This window comes from Chrysemys picta, chromosome 15 (genome assembly GCF_011386835.1).
Source record: "Chrysemys picta bellii isolate R12L10 chromosome 15, ASM1138683v2, whole genome shotgun sequence".
In the NCBI taxonomy this organism is placed as follows: Eukaryota; Metazoa; Chordata; order Testudines; family Emydidae; genus Chrysemys; species Chrysemys picta.
The window spans coordinates 28,937,846-28,952,294 of NC_088805.1; the positions used below are offsets into that span (position 1 = coordinate 28,937,846).

At 47.2% G+C, this 14,449-nt stretch overlaps 1 protein-coding gene across 17 annotated transcripts in view; it reads right to left on the minus strand.

The window, feature by feature from the left end:
• The window catches only part of ATXN2 (ataxin 2), a 92,286-nt gene that overhangs the window by 68,086 nt on the left and 9,751 nt on the right, over positions 1–14,449 (minus strand). For 9 of the 17 annotated variants that reach the window (XM_065568760.1, XM_065568770.1, XM_065568766.1 and 6 more), the window contains exon 1: positions 328–632. The exons of 1 other annotated variant lie outside the window; for it this stretch is intronic. In XM_065568760.1, the coding sequence (XP_065424832.1) occupies positions 328–479 (152 nt within the window). In that variant the 5' untranslated portion in view covers positions 480–632. Of the gene's footprint in view, positions 1–150; positions 225–327; positions 634–14,449 lie in introns of those variants that run through there. 7 more of the 17 variants (XM_065568757.1, XM_065568756.1, XM_065568755.1 and 4 more) reach the window with 3 other exon arrangements.

A 14,449-nucleotide genomic window follows, 5' to 3' on the forward strand; every position in this document is an offset into this window, starting at 1 on the left:
GGGTGGCCCTTCACCCCCCCGCGATGCCAGGCCCAGCCCCCCCTCCAGGACCGGGTGGCCCTTCACCCCCCCCCCCGCGATGCCAGGCCCAGCCCCCCCGGGCCGGGTGCCCCTTCACCCTGCTCGGCATCTCCCGCGGACTAGACCCACCCAATCGCTCCGCTCCGCAGCCTGCCATAGGCCGGAGCGGCCTAGCAGGGAAAGGGAATCAGCGCCCGGCCCGCGCCGCGTCCTCTGTCGCCCCCCCTCCCCCCAGGCCCGGGGGCCGCTGAAGGCCCGCGCGGCAGCGCTGCTCTGAGGCCCGGTCTCCCCGCGCCCCAGACCCACCTGCCCATGTTCTGCCGGCCGCCGCCGCCGCCTCCTCCCCCCGCTGCTGCCGGGATGCCGGGGCCGCCGCTGCCGCCGCCGCCGGGGGGTTTGCGGTTGTTGCCGGCGGCCTGGGCCGCCGCCTGCTGCTGCTGCTGCTGCTTGAGGGACATGGCGAAGGGGCCGGGCCGGGTGCGCGCCGGGGCCTGCTGCGCTCGCTCGCTCGCTGCTCCGGAGCCGCCGCTGTCTCGGCCGGTTGCTCCCAAACAGTGTGAGCCGGGCCGGGGAGGGAGGGGGAGCGCGCGGGCAGCGGGGCGCGGAGGGATCCGGCGGGGGGAGGGGAGGCGCGCTGCGTACCTGCCCGCCCAGCCCTGCCCGCCGCCTGACAGCGCCCCGCCGGGCGGCCGCGCCCAGCCCCGCGGCCCGCGGGACCCGGCCGGGGGCGTTCGGGAGCCCGGCTCCGCTCCGCTCCGCCGCCGGGAGCCTCTCCGCGGCCGGACTCTTTACGGGAAGTCGGAAGGGTCTGAGCGGGGATGCGGCAGGTGAAGGGGCGGCCGGGGAGCGAGCGCCGGCCGGGACACGTGAGGCGGCCGGGGACGGGCCCAGGGACACCGGCCTCACCCCACCCTCTGCGGGGAGGTGGCGCCGCACGGCCGCGCCGGCACCAACGCCACAGGGCGGGCTCCCGGCCTGGGAGATGCTGCGTCCCGCCTGGCTGCGCTGGCTCCTTCCCTGCCGGGCGGTGCGGCCGGCCCAGCCCCAGCGCTCTTCCGCGCCGCTGGAGGGGAGCTCGGCCCGGCCCGACCTCCAGCTGCGCCGGGCAAGTGGAGGCAGCTGCACGGGCTCCTACCACCGCTCTGCGGTGGGGCGCTGGGCCCCCAACAGCTCTCCCTGCTCCAGGGACAAACCCTGCTTCAGGGCAGCTGAGCGCTCAGTGGAGCCCCCTGGGAGTTACCCGGGAGCCTGGCACCACAAAGCTGCTCTCTGCCAAGTTACCTCCCCTGCTCCCCAGCTTACTGTCCACTCCTCTCCGCTGCTGTCTGCTGCCGCTCTGGGTAACTTTTTGGGTTGTAGCTGTTTGGGGCCCACTCCCACAACAGGATCCGCTAGCAGCGACTTCTGCACGCTCCTGGGACCTGGCAGACTTCACTGAGGCAGAGCAGGCCCCTGATTGTAGGCTTAGGGCATTAGATTGTAAAAAAAAAAAAAAGTTGTGGGGCACAGACCTCCAGGTTTGTAATGCACAGTGTGCAGAGGGGGCTGTGTGTTATTTCAAGTTTATGAAAATGATATGCCCCTCCTCCCATAAATTAACAAATGTTAAAGGACTGCTAATAGATCAAAAATTATGGGAACTGGTGGTTAACAATTGTATTGTGCTTTACATCTTCAAATCACCTTTGCAAACATTCTTAACACTCCTGTGAGGAAGATAAATATTCCTGTTTTACCCAAGGAAAACTGAGACGGAGGTTAAGCCTTTTACTAGTTCTAGATACATAATTGACCTCAGTTAACATTTTTTACATTTGAAATTTAAAAATCTTTGCTTCCCTCTTTGTTGGAGAACATAGGCATGCAGTTGACCCCAGAGCTGTAACATTCCCTAATCTCTCTAAAGTTTAGAAAACCATTTCCTTCCTCTGGAGGAGGAAGTGAGGCAGCTCAGTTGTGTATGACATCACTCTTCAGATCCTCCACCAGAGAAGGAAATAAGGATCTAACATTTATATAAAAGACATTTAAAAAAAAAAAAAAACCTCAAGCCTGTCTGCATCACAGAAAAGTAGTAAAGGAACAAATCGGATAAAGTTTGGCTTTGCATTTCACCTTTAAAAAGACTTATCCAAGGCTACACTGAGTTTTTTAATTTCAGTCCACTTAACCAAATTGCCCTAGCGACCAAACAAAAAAACAACCTCAAATCATATATGCAAACTTCTAAACAAGTAGTTGAGAATTTTCTGAGGAATCAGTGGCCCTTTAAATGTAGATTTATCACATAACATCAGTAACTGATTACAGCATTAGTTTTGAATTTAAACAGCTGAAATGGATCCCACAGGGTTATCACATTGTTTTGCCAACTCCCTCAGTACTTAAGATTCCTAATTTCTTAAAAATGCAATTTAAGACATTCAAAGAAAAACTTTACACAATTAATGTTGGATTGCCGTAATTGGCAGAAGCCAGAACATACTGTAAGTGCTGAAATGCCAACAAACCCTGGTTGCAAGATATTTTATTAATGTATAGTGTTGAATATCATCCAATTTTAAGCACTGAGTTTTAACTTTAGCGCTCTTTGAGGTGTTCCTTGTACCTGTTACTTTATTCTACTTGTCATTTCCAGAGGGACCAAAGTGCAACCAATTCATTCTAATATGTAAAAATAAAATCTGGACTGGCCTGCTAAAAGTCTGTCATGTACATAATTAGCATGAGCAGATGGAATTTCAAAACCAGGAGAATAAATTGATTTATAACCATGGTTACTCAAAATTCTTGAGGCTAGTCTATTCATAGAAACTCTCTAGGAATCCCAGAGAATGTAAGTGTAATAAAAACAAATGATGCTGGTAGGCAGGCATTATTTATACACCTTGCTTGTAAAGCAAGTTTTCCCATAGGTTTAGCGGAGTTGTGGGTGGTAAAACACAATGGTAAGAAACAGCAATATTTAACAGTTTCTTAAATTAGCATTTCCCCCACATTTGTGCACTTTTGGCTGCTAAGTTTCTTGTTTTGTTTTATCTTACAGGCCTGAATAATGATGTGGTGACACATTATTGGCTGGGTGACAGTAGATGCCAACTGAAGTGGACACAGAAGAAAGAATTCTTTATATTTAATTGGAAATGCTTGCACTGTGAGGAGCCAGAAATGTAAAGCTCTCTTTTTTCTCCCCTTTTTAGTAAATTTTGTGGCCAACTAGTGATTTCATAACCACAGGAATTGAAAGCCATGGACATCAAGTATTCATGCAGTTCGTGGAAGAGACTTCTGTGTGCACAGAGTTGGAGACCGCTAAAGTTACCCCTGGCACAGGTTTCAATGATATTTGCAGGAAAATTAGTCTTATGCCAAAATGCTGTAACCCACCTGGTGCCTGCTGCTAGAGATGATCTTGAGCCTTAAATAATGAAAAAGAAATTTTTTCCTTTAAAAGGCAACCTGCATATTTTTATAAAATGAAGCAAGTATCCTGAACACCTAAATTAGACTAAGCTCTTCAGGCCATTGGCTGAAGAGATCATATGTACAGTTCCTAGTAATATGGTGCTTTAATCACGACAGGGACCTCAACATGCTACTACAATACAAATAATGTAGCAGTTAAGACTCAGATTCTAAGGTCAGAAGGGACCATTATGATCATCTAGTCTGACCTCCCGCATGATGCGGGCCACAAAAGCTGACCCACCCACTCCTGGAATAATTCCCTCCCTTGACTCAGCTGTTGAAGTCCCCAAATCATGATTTAGAGACTTCAAATTGCAGAGAATCCTCCAGCAAGCAACCCCTGCTCCATGCTGCCGAGGAAGGCGAAAAACCTCCAGGGCCTCTGCCAATCTACCCTGGAGGAAAATTCCTTCCCGACCCCAAATATGGCCATCAGCTGAACCCCGAGCATGCGGGCAAGATTCTCTAGCCAGACCCTCTGGAAAAAGTTCTCTATAGTAACTTTTAATATCCCATCATTGACCATTGTTACTAATTACCAGCGATGGCACGTCATTGACCTATTGACTAAAATCACTTTATCCCATCAAACCATCCCCTCCATAAACTGGTCAAGCTTAATCTTAAAGCCAGAGAGATCTTTCGCCCCCACTGTTTCCCTCGGAAGGCTGTTCCAAAACTTCACCCCTCTGATGGTTAGAAACCTTTGTCTAATTTCAAGCCTAAACTTCCCGACGGCCAGTTTATATCCATTTGTTCTCGTGTCCACATTAGTACTGAGTTGAAATAATTCCTCTCCCTCCCTGGTATTTATCCCTCTGATATATTTAAAGAGAGCAATCATATCCCCCCTCAGCCTTCGTTTGGTTAAGGTAAACAAACTGAGCTCAGAGTCTCCTTTCATGCTACAGATTTTCCATTCCTCGGATCATCCTAGTGGTCCTTCTTTGTACCTGTTCCAGTTTAATTTCATCCTTTTTAAACATGGGAGACCAGAACTGCACACAGTACTCCAAATGAGGTCTCACCAGTGCCTTGTATAATGGAACCAGCACCTCCTTATCCCTACTAGAAATACCTCGCCTAATGCATCCCAAGACCGCATTAGCTTTTTTCACGGCCATGTCACATTGCCGACTCAGTCATCCTGCGATCAACCAGGACTCAGAGGTCCTTCTCCTCTTCCGTTACCTCCAACTGATGCGTCCCCAGCTTAACTAAAATTCTTGTTAGTCATCCCTAAATGCATAACCTTACACTTCTCATTATTAAATTTCATAATATTACTATTACTCCAGTTTACAAGGTCATACAAATCTCCCTGCAGGATATCCCGATCCTTCTCCGAATTGGCAATACCTCCCAACTTTGTGTCATCTGCAAACTTTATCAGCCCACTCCTACATTTGGTTCCGAGGTCAATAATAAATAGATTAAATAAAATTGGACCCAAAATCGAACCTTGAGGAACTCCACTGGTAACCTCCCTCCAATCAGACAGTTCACCTTTCAGTACGACCCACTGCACTCTCCCCTTTAACCAGTTCTTTATCCACCTCTGGATTTTCATATCTATCCCCATCTTTTCCAATTTAACCAATAATTCCTCATGTGGTACCGTATCAAACGCTTTACTGAAATTGAGGTATATTAGATCCACCACATTTCCTTTATCTAAAAAAATCTGTTACTTTCTCAAAGAAGGCGATCAGGTTGGTTTGGCACGATCTACCTTTTGTAAAACCGTGTGGTAATTTGTCCCAATTGGCATTGACCTCAAGGTCCTTAACTTACTTTCTCCTTCAAAATTTTTTCCAAGACCTTGCATATTACAGATGTTAAACTAACAGGCCTGTAGTTACCCTGGTCACTTTTTTCCCCCTTCTTGGAAATAGGAACCACATTAGCTATTCTCCAGTCAAACGGTACCACCACCGAGTTTACAGATTCATTAAAAATTATCGCTAACGGGCTTGCAATTTCTCGTGCCAGTTCCTTTAATATTCTCAGATGAAGATCATCCGGTCCGCCCGATTTAGTCCCGTTAAGCTGTTCGAGTTTGGCTTCTACCTCCGATACGGTAATGTCAACCCCCCCTCCTTTATTCCCATCCATCTCGCTTCCACTATTCCTCAACCCTTCATTAGCCTCATTAAATACCAATGCAAAATATTCATTTAGATATTGTGCCATGCCTCGATTATCCTTAATCTCCAGTCCATCTACAGTCTTAAGTGGTCCCACTTCTTCTTTTCAAGCTTGTTTCAAGGCATATTTGGGATCTTTCAAAGTAGTTGGAGCTGGAAAGGATTGTGTCTAGTGACATGTACCAATGTGCCCCAAATTTAAAGGAAATGACAAGATACAATTAAAGCAAGTAAAACTGACAACATACAATGATTATTCAATAGTTTTTTGCATATTAAATTTTAATTCTAGAAAAATATTTTAAATAAGAAGATACTATCAGTTTGATATGCAGGTACTAAAGAGTTACTATCGGATCCAGAAACAAAATGTCAGTAGCGTGATCTGGCATGCATAAGATTGACAGAATGATAGTCCTTGCAGTTCAGAAACGCTGGAATGAGTACACTTGGGATGCATTGCCATAGGCTGCTTCCAAGAGATGTAGTATGAACACACATTTAAACAAGTTTTCTTTAACATTTGTATAAAAACAGTCTCTTGTTAATGCCTGGTATAGCAAACTGGGTGTTAAGTGATTGATGTCTACTACAGTTCCTCAGTGACTGCCTTTAAGGACATTGGGCCCATAATAGAAAAGCTAAAAACCACTTAGGAGAGAGATATACACTCTCTCAATCCCACACCTTTCTGCCAACTTCTAGTGCTTAGTACATCATTTTTTTTATGTTCTGCCTATCCCGCTTCTGTGATGTTTGTTTCCTCTCCCTTGCATACTCATCTCTCTAGTCACTTTGCAGTTTGGCTCTGTTGATCTAGGAGTTTTGCCTCTACTCTTTCTAGTGACATCTGCAAGTTTAATCACAAGTGAACGTGTGCCAAAGCAGCACTTACGTCAAGAGAGAGGAGACAGCCAATTAGTTTAATCAAAAAAGTTTCTATAAATCTTCATGGCCAAATTCAGACCAACTAGGATTAAAAAAGGGCACACGCTACACAGCATCTAATGTTTATCACCTGGATGTTTTCTATAGAATGCAGTTTAAGAACCATTGTTTTCAGGGCATACTACAAATCCCTTTTATTTTTGTCGGCCTTCCCTTGACTTGTTTTTCCCTTTCCACGCTAATCTTTGCACCAGCAAACGAAGTGTTCTCTTTTGTTGGTGGGGTGGTCTGCTGATGGTTATTGGGTTTGCCTTTGTGCCAAATGCAGCTGGCATTATCCCAACTGTGTAGTTCAGTTGTTTGTATCTAGGTGGGTTTTTAATACTTTGCCTTTGGATACCTTCAGCAGGCACCTTATAAACTAGACAATCCAGCATGACTGATTTATCTACAGGTTTAGCAAGGGGAAGGATCAGGATTCAAGAAGTTTTCAAAGAACAACTATTTTTGATAAAGAATTATCTTATTTTACAGCAATTGATGGGTCTGAGGCTCTCATTAATTCAATCTCTGATCATTCTTTACATGGCATTGTTCTCTTGCTGGAACCATTAAGGATGGGGACCATATTTAACAAGGTGATGCACACATGCCTGTGATGACGCAGCTGACAGTAACACTCTGCTTTTATATAAAAAAATGCTAACAGCTTAAATCCCTAATTATAATAGTAGTTGATCTTTAACAAAAATATTCAGAAAAAGACTAAGTAATTTCTTTCCCATAGTCATAGTCCTACTTTTGGACACAAACATTTTAATTCTCTGTTCAAGCATATAAGTCCCTCTAGCAAACAAAGAGAAAAGTACACCTCTACCCCGATATAATGTGACCTGATACAACACGAATTTGGATATAATGCGGTAAAGCAGCGCTCCGGGGGGGCAGGGCTGCGCACTCCGGTGGATCAAAGCAAGTTTGATATAACGCGGTGTGACAATGCGGATCTGGCGGAACCCAACTGAGAGTGCCAACTCAGGACAAATTGCTCAAACAGGGCAGTTACAGCCCAAGGCTGGGGTTTCTTCCACCTCTAAGGCAAACCAAACCAGCCAGACTAGGAGGACTTCGGTCTCACCCCCTGGCTAACCGCAAGTCTCACAAGCAATCTCCTTAGACACCCCAGTTTCCCAGTATACCACCAGTGCCACTCGTTATGGGGACAAATGGTTATGAAAACCAATACCCCAGTAAGAAAAAGGTTCTCCTGATCCCAAAGGACCAAGCCCCAGACCCAGGTCAATATACAAGTTAGATCTTACCCACAAATCACGCTGTTGCCAATCCTTTAGAATCTAAAATCTAAAGGTTTATTCATAAAAGGAAAAAGATAGAGACGAGAGTTAGAATTGGTTAAATGGAATCAATTACATACAGTAATGGCAAAGTTCTTGGTTCAGGCTTGCAGCAGCGATGGAATAAACTGCAGGTTCAAATCAAGTCTCTGGAACATCCCCCGCTGGGATGGGTCCTCAGTCCTTTGTTCAAAGCTTCAGCCTGTAGCAAAGTCCCTCCAGAGGTAAGAAGCAGGATTGAAGACAAGATGGAGATGAGGCATCAGCCTTATATAGTCTTTTCCAGGTGTAAGAACAGCAAATGGAGTCTGGAGTCACATGGGCCAGTCCCTGCATACTTTGCTGAGTTACAAGGCGTATCTGCCTTCTCTCAATGGGTCCATTGTATAGCTGATGGTCCTTTAATGGGCCATCAAGCAGGCTAGGCAGAGCTAACACCATGTTGTCTGGGATGTCACCCAGCAGCATAGCCTAAGTTTGAAATACAGACAGTATAGAGCCAGCCTAAGTTTGAAATACAGACAGTATAGAGCCAATATTCCTAACTTCAACTACAAAATTGATACATACATATAGACCGCATAATTATAACCAGTAAACCATAACCTTGTCTTAGACACCCCATTTGACCCCCTTTACACAAGATCTGGGTGCCACTACAGGACCTTGGTTGCAACAATGATCTATATGGTCCCAGAGTATATCAATAACGTCACACCCCCAACGCAAAATTGATGCAGGAAGGGATGTCACAAACACCACTGACTGCATCCTAAGAGCTCTCCACTCTGGACAATGCATCAGCTACAATATTTTCCTTTCCCCTTATGTGGACTATATCCATTTCATACTCCTGAAGGGCTAAACTCCAACGCAGCAACCTGGAGTTGTTGCCCTTGGCCCTGTGCAGCCAGACCAGAGGGGCATGATCACTCAACACAGTGAATTTTTTATTGTACAAATAGGGCTTAAGTTGCTTGACAGCCCAGACAATGGCGTAACATTCCTTTTCAATGGTAGCGTAATTTTGCTCAGTGGGGGACAATTTCTTACTTAGATATGCCACGGGATGTCTCTTCCCTCCTTCCCCCTCTTGCATTAGCACCGCCCCCAGCCCAATATTGGAAGCGTCTGTACATAATAAAAAGGGCTTTTCAAAATCTGGGCTGGCCAAAACAGGCTCCTTGGCCAAAGCGCTCTTTATGCTTTGAAAACCCTGCTCACAGGCCTCCGTCCATAGCACCCGGTCTGGTTTTTCCTTTTTCGTCAGGTCTGTGATGGGAGCAACAATGTCGCTGAATCCCTGCACAAATCTCCTGTAATAGTTGGCCAGACCAATGAAGGATTGGACCTGCTTTTTAGTTCTAGGGGTTGGCCAGTTTTTAATGGCCTCTACCTTTACAGGCTCTGGGCGCAGTTGCCCATTGCCCACCCTGTGCCCCAGGTAGGTCACCTCAGCAGCTCCCATTCTGCATTTAGAAACCTTAACCGTTAGATTGGCCTCCCTGAGCCGGTGCAGCACAATCCCTATGTGGTTCAGGTGATCTTGCCACGAACTGCTGAATACGGCCAGGTCGTCTATATAGGCCCTCGCAAAAGATTCTAATCCCCGTAGGACCTCATTTATAAGTCTCATGAACGTAGCCCCTGAATTTCGCATCACAAAGGGCAGCACTTTGAACTCATATAGGCCCGATTCCACTATGAAAGCGGATTTTCCTTGTGCCTCGGCATCTAGGGGTATTTGCCAGTACCCCTTAGTCAGGTCCAGGGTGCTTATAAACCTTGCCCCTCCCAGCGTATCCAGTAGATCCTCTATTCTGGGTGTGGGGTAAGGGTCAGGCTGGGTGATAGCATTTAGCTTCCTGTAATCCACACAAAACCTCATGGTCTTATCCTTTTTTGGCACCATCACAATGGGAGAGGCCCAGGGGCTCTGGGATCTGGTGATTATTCCCATTGTCAACATGCTCTCCACCTCTTCCTGGATCTGTCTTTGCATCTCTCCCTTGGCCCTGTAAGCTCTGCTAGGGGCTGGGCGGGGACCCACCGTCTGAATGGAGTGTGTCATCCTATCTGTGAGCCCTGGCCTATTGGAGAATGTTTGCTTGTGGTGTTTTAACAGCCTCAGCAGTTCCTTTCTTTGAGGGGGGGTTAAATCCTCCCCCATCTCAATGCTCTCAAGAGGCGTCTCCTCCTGGCTTTCAGCAACCATGTCAATTAAAGGGGCAGATCCTGCCTCTTCCTCAGCATAACAGATTGTGTTCACATTTACCTCCCTTGCATGGTAGGCCTTCATTCTGTTCACATGCACTGTCTGCACACTTCCCTGGACCTGGGGCTTCCTCACATCATAGGTAACCTCATTAATCCTTTCCACTACCTCCATGGGTCCAGACCAAACATCTTTCATTTTGTTCTTCCTGACAGGATCTAGCACCAACACCATGTCCCCTATTTCAAACGCTCTCTCTTTAGCATCTCTGTCATACCAGGCTTTCTGCGTATCCTGGCTCTCTTTCAGATTCTGCTCAACCAACTTCATCATCTCCTGCAAACTCTCCTTGAATTGAGCCACATACTCGGCCACCGGCTGCTCTGCCTCCTCCACATTACCTTCCCACGAGTCACGAACCAAATCTAGGGGCCCCCGGACCTGCCTCCCATAGAGCAGTTCAAAGGGAGCAAACCCTGTAGACTCTTGGGGCACACTCCTGTATGCATACAATAGATACGGCAGCATAACATCCCAGTCATTCTGGCGTCTATCCACATACATTTTCAACATAGACTTCAGGGTTCCATTGAACCTCTCCACTAGACCATTAGTCTGGGGGTGGTAGGGAGCAGCTTTCAGGTGCTTCACCCCACATAACTCCCACAACTGTTTGAAAACCACAGACATAAAGTTAGATCCACGGTCAGACAATATTTCCTTGGGAAAACCCACTCTGCTGAAAATAGAGAACAAGGCCACTGCCACTGTCTCTGCCTCGATATTAGCCAAGGCTATAGCCTCCGGATATCTGGTAGCAAAATCTACCAACACCAGGATGTATTTCTTCCCATTTCTGGAAGGTTTAGGGAGTGGCCCCACAATATCCACAGCTACTCTGGCAAAAGCTTCCCCAATAATGGGCAGAGGCTGGAGGGGCACCTTGCTAGGCCCCCTTAACCCCTTACGCTTCTGGCACAGCTCACAGCTCCTGCAGTAATCTCTCACCGACCCAAAAAGGTGAGGCCAGTAGAAATTCTGCTCTAGCCTGTCACACGTTTTGCCTACACCCAGATGTCCTGCAAAGGGACTATCATGAGCCAACTTCAACAAATCATTGCGGTAACTCTCAGGTACCACAAGCTGTTTGCGAGCTGTTGCTTGGGAATTCTTCCTTCCCCTAGGTGGTTCCCTATACAACAGCCCATCCTGCATAAAAAACCTGCCTCTCTCTTCACAGGCTGGGACCTGATTCTGAGCATCATTCCTGGCCCTCTCTAGAGATACATCACTCTGCTGAGCCACAATGAATTCACTCTGGGTTTTGTTTGGATTCAGAATCATCTCTGATATTTCAGATAAACCCTCACCTGATCCATCTTGAGAGGCACTCTCTGTCTGGTTGCTGCCCCCCTCACTGCCATCAGTCCGGGTATCTGCCACAGCCCCAAATTCTTTCTGTGACCTGGTCACTACATTAACTTGGCCAGGCACCGCCAATATGTTATTTCCTACCAACACATCAGCCGGAATCAAATCCCGGACAGCAGCCTTCACATCCCCTTTAAAGCCATCCCACTCCAGGTGGATTCTAGCCATCGGCAGGTTCACCGAATACTCGGATAACGCCACTACCGTCACATACTCCCCCGGCAGCATGTCCTCCGGCTTCACCAGATGTCCCTTGACTATAGTTACATCCGAGCCAGTGTCTCGCCATCCCGTGCATTCAACATCATTGACCTTTGCCTCCATGATAAACCTCTCACTCCCCTGCCATGCCTCAGTCCTGACATAACTGGTGAGCTTATCACCTCCTCCCATGCCACTGGAGACGATGGGGTTAACATTAGCTACTGCTGTGCTTGCACCTGAACTTAAGGTGGAGCTGTTGTGGCTTGGTTCAGCCTGAGTGCTCAGGGTAATGGAGTTGGCGTTTATCGTGGCATTTGGGGTTGCTGGCTTTGGGCTGCCCTTCAGGGTCGGGCAATCTGGTCTCATGTGGCCCAGCATACCACAGTGATAGCATGTAATCTGTTCCGTCCTGGGATGAGAGTTCCTACCCTCCGGGCCCCCTTGAACTCCTCTAGAAGAGTCAGGGACAGATTTACTTTTAAATCCCTCCCTCCTCTTGAACTGGGGAGAATGGTGATTAGTTTTCCCCGGGGTTTTACACCCTTCTCGAGCCCTGTTTTGGGTATGGGCATCCGCAATCTCTGCTGCCCGTAGGACTGACTCAGGGTCCCTGTCACACACAGCTGCTCTCACATGGTCAGGCACAATATCTAAGAACTGTTCCAAAGTTATTAAATCCAGCAGTTTTTCAAAACTCCCATGAACCTTGGCTCCCACAACCCACTTTTTAACAAAACCCATCAGCTTATGAGCACATTCTACAAAAGTACAATCCTTAGGCATTTTAAACTCTCTAAACTTAACTCTGTAAGATTCAGGAGTAACCTTGAATCGCCTTAACACAGAATCTTTAAACTGCCCATAATCCAAGGCTTCTTGTTCCCCCAAGTCATTAAATACCTCCCTGGCTTTTCCAGTCAGTCTGGTCAGCAGGACAGGCATTCGCTGACCCTCAGGGATCTGGTACAGGTTGCAGAGGCGTTCAAAGGTAGACAAAAACTCCTCTATATCCTCAGTATCGTTGTAAATGGGACACATCCTTTCCCAGTTTTTCTCATGGCGTGGGGGAAGTGGAGTACCAGGTGGGGATGACTTTCTCCGCTCTTCCAGTACTTGGAGCTGAAGTCTGGCCGTCTCCTGTTCCATCTTGTGAGTCTCCTGCTCCATCCTGTGAGTCTCCTGCTCAGCAGCGAGCAGCTCTAGACGTCCCTTACGAGCTCTCTCTTCTCTCTCACTTTCCAATTCTGCTATTTTTTGCTTCTCCAGCAATCGAAGATCTGCTAGCTTCTGTTCATGCTCAAATTGCAGTTGACTTGTCACCCTTTGCATTCTAATTTTTTCTGCCTCTTCTGCAGCCTCAGGTAAGGGCTGTGCTCTTGCCCCCTGATCACTGGCTATTAACAGATTTCTCAGTTCCTGATTTGTAGCTTTCTTTCTAAAGCTTATCCTCTTTTCTGAACACAAATTTTCCAGGGCTTTTTTGCCAAGTCCCTCATATGCTCTTTGCTCAGCCATTGCAGCAGCTCTTTAACCAACAAAACTCTCAATCCCAAAATTCAAATTTGGACAGCGCGGGGTTCTGACCCAAAGCTTAATTGACCTGGTTCTGTGGATCCAAGCACGACTACGCCACTGTGACAATGCGGATCTGGCGGAACCCAACTGAGAGTGCCAACTCAGGACAAATTGCTCAAACAGGGCAGTTACAGCCCAAGGCTGGGGTTTCTTCCACCTCTAAGGCAAACCAAACCAGCCAGACTAGGAGGACTTCGGTCTCACCCCCTGGCTAACCGCAAGTCTCACAAGCAATCTCCTTAGACACCCCAGTTTCCCAGTATACCACCAGTGCCACTCGTTATGGGGACAAATGGTTATGAAAACCAATACCCCAGTAAGAAAAAGGTTCTCCTGATCCCAAAGGACCAAGCCCCAGACCCAGGTCAATATACAAGTTAGATCTTACCCACAAATCACGCTGTTGCCAATCCTTTAGAATCTAAAATCTAAAGGTTTATTCATAAAAGGAAAAAGATAGAGACGAGAGTTAGAATTGGTTAAATGGAATCAATTACATACAGTAATGGCAAAGTTCTTGGTTCAGGCTTGCAGCAGCGATGGAATAAACTGCAGGTTCAAATCAAGTCTCTGGAACATCCCCCGCTGGGATGGGTCCTCAGTCCTTTGTTCAAAGCTTCAGCCTGTAGCAAAGTCCCTCCAGAGGTAAGAAGCAGGATTGAAGACAAGATGGAGATGAGGCATCAGCCTTATATAGTCTTTTCCAGGTGTAAGAACAGCAAATGGAGTCTGGAGTCACATGGGCCAGTCCCTGCATACTTTGCTGAGTTACAAGGCGTATCTGCCTTCTCTCAATGGGTCCATTGTATAGCTGATGGTCCTTTAATGGGCCATCAAGCAGGCTAGGCAGAGCTAACACCATGTTGTCTGGGATGTCACCCAGCAGCATAGCCTAAGTTTGAAATACAGACAGTATAGAGCCAGCCTAAGTTTGAAATACAGACAGTATAGAGCCAATATTCCTAACTTCAACTACAAAATTGATACATACATATAGACCGCATAATTATAACCAGTAAACCATAACCTTGTCTTAGACACCCCATTTGACCCCCTTTACACAAGATCTGGGTGCCACTACAGGACCTTGGTTGCGACAATGATCTATATGGTCCCAGAGTATATCAATAACGTCACACGCGGTA